General features: G+C 44.6%; 1 protein-coding gene across 1 annotated transcript; it reads right to left on the bottom strand.

The window, feature by feature from the left end:
* Positions 1 to 448: 448 nt before the first annotated feature.
* On the bottom strand, positions 449 to 850 carry LOC130725174 (uncharacterized). Its single transcript, XM_057576426.1, has one exon. It carries the CDS (start codon positions 848 to 850, stop codon positions 449 to 451), a length of 402 nt encoding a protein of 133 aa, XP_057432409.1.
* Positions 851 to 2,592: the final 1,742 nt, after the last annotated feature.

Raw genomic sequence — 2,592 nt, 5'->3', positions numbered from 1 at the left:
AAATCGTCTGTAAATACAGTTACCCAAGACTTGATGCATTCACCCTAAACCAGTAAACACAAAAAACAAAACCATCACCCACAGCAACACCCGACATTACATTGTCAGTTCCCAACACCCCACTAATGAATAAAAATAAAGAAGTTTACTATTATAAAAAAATACTTAATTTTAATTTTTGGCAGATATTAAAATCCAACCATGTGAATATGTTATACGGTCAACCATGAAAGTGGTCCAAATCTCATTTTTTTGGTACAAGAAAACAGTGGCAAAGACAACATGCAAAACAGACAAACGAGGCTAAAGCCTTAAGAATGGAATTCCTAGTGCATTCGTCAGAAGAAAACTACCCTACCCCTCTAGAGGGTTCATGATAGAAACCATGTTTGGCTAGAAAATCCGCCTAAGCGTTCCCTTCTGGAAGTATGTGAACAAGCTCCACTCTCTAGAGACGGTCCGACAAGTCCTTTATATCCCAAATCAGCAATGCATACATGTGCCGGGAAGCTGGAGTAGACAACACTAAGCCCACCGCATGTAGGAAATTAGATTGACACTCCACAGTTCTATACCTCGGGTCCCACGCCATGGCTAAGCCATGGTAGATGACCAACAACTCCAAGAGGAGAATATCAAGATCAGGACGGAAGCCATAGAAGCCCGCTAACAAGTCACCATCAAAACTACGGAGATATCCATCGAAGCCACCTCTCCTTGGAACACCCAGGACGCTCCCGCAAACATTCACAAGGACACTATGCTCGAGCGTAGGACACCACCTCACCCACCTCTGCTGAGCAGGCATAAAAAAGTGACTAGGGAACGCATGCCCTATGCCGGAGGCCATGAAAGTGATGCACACAGCTAACGCCTAGTCCGACAGGAGCATATTCTCAAACCAAAAGAGATTTCTAGCCCTCCAAATCCACTAGAGAGTTGCACACGCAACTGGGGAATTCGCCTAGAATGTTCCGGTCGTTGTGTTAATATTTTCCTTGATGGATGTTGTGGTTGCGATTGTCGTCCACCCAGTGAAATTATTTGATAAAAAATGATAAGTAAAATAAAAGTTAAATTGAGGTTTTGATGGTTTAATGCCTCTAAAATTATTGTTGTCTCTATATTTATGTTTTAATTTATGATTTTGATTTTTCTTATCAAATTTGAGAAATGAAAGAAGGATAGAGGAAAAAATGCACGAATATGGTGTCATTCTAATAGTTGAATTGCAATGGGAAAGACATGAATTTAAATCCAAATTCATAATTATTTTTTGTTACATAAGGAATATAAAGCAGAATAAAGAAACTATCTAACAACGCCTTGCAGTAGCACAGGGACTAAGCTTGATAGAGGCTGGTTCCATATTCCCATTAGACCGCCATCCCTCGCCGCCACATGCGCTAACTTGTCGGCTGCCATGTTGTGTTCCCCTGAAGTTTGAGCCACCGTTACACGCCACCCCCAACTAAGCATGCCTCTGACACGCACAATGTCTTCCCTTGCCCAGAAGTGTTCCACTGGTATATCATTGTGCAGCACCTCCACGACATTAGAGCAATCAGTGAAGCACACAATATCCCGGTAGCCTAGATCCCAACTGTTAGAAGTCCCACATTGGCTAGAGATAAGGCCAATCAAGTGTTTATAAGGGTTGTGCAAACCTCAACTCTTGAGCTAGCTTTTGTGGTTGAGTATAGGCCTCCCAATTTCTAATATGGTATCAGAGCCTATCCTAGATCCATTTGTTGTGTGGAGACCTCCCATATTTGGGCCACCCGTTGTTGTTCCCACGTTCCAGTCTGTTCAATCCTGGACGTGAGGGGGTGTGTTAGAAGTCCCACATTGGCTAGAGATAAGGCCAATCAAGTGTTTATAAGGGTTGTGCAAACCTCAACTCTTGAGCTAGCTTTTGTGGTTGAGTATAGGCATCCCAATTTCTAATACCAACTATGCTCAAGTCCAAGCTCAACAGCCAAAATCTCAGCTAAGAACGCAGAGCCGTTTCCAAAGCTCTTGGAGGCACCAAAAACCCGATTCCCTGCTTCACTCTTAAGGATTACACCGCCACCCATCACTGCAATTGTCGGATTCCAACTTTCGTCGACCCAAACCCGCGTCATGCCTGCAATTTGAGGCTGATTAGGTGATTGTAGGGGTGCTGATCCTTCTCCATGTCGCCACAACGTGACATCCCTCAGAATCTGGCCCAGCACAAAGTCCATGGGCCACATGCAATCATTCCTCCATCGCCACGCCCACCAGAGAACCGCGACGACTAGAGTATGGTTAGCTTGAGAAATCACCCTTCTGAACCACGCTTGGAACGGACCCGCGTGAGCGAGCGAGAGGAGAAGCGATCCAAAAATGTTCCATAGTTGACGGGATCTTTCACAGCCCCTGAACAAATGGTCTAGGTCTTCTTCCTCAGCGTCACACCTTGGGTATGCTGGCAATGCACAGAGATGGTTATGGTGTCGCTTGGCGTTTGTTGGAAAAGCTTACTTGGATATTAACCAGAGAAAAAACCGCGCTTTCTCTGGTACCTTGCTCCTCCATATATTCCTCCCTCCATATATTCCTCCAGCA

This window comes from Lotus japonicus, chromosome 6, assembly GCF_012489685.1.
Source record: "Lotus japonicus ecotype B-129 chromosome 6, LjGifu_v1.2".
Lineage (NCBI taxonomy): Eukaryota > Viridiplantae > Streptophyta > Magnoliopsida > Fabales > Fabaceae > Lotus > Lotus japonicus.
This window is presented reverse-complemented; position numbering and strand designations above follow the sequence as displayed.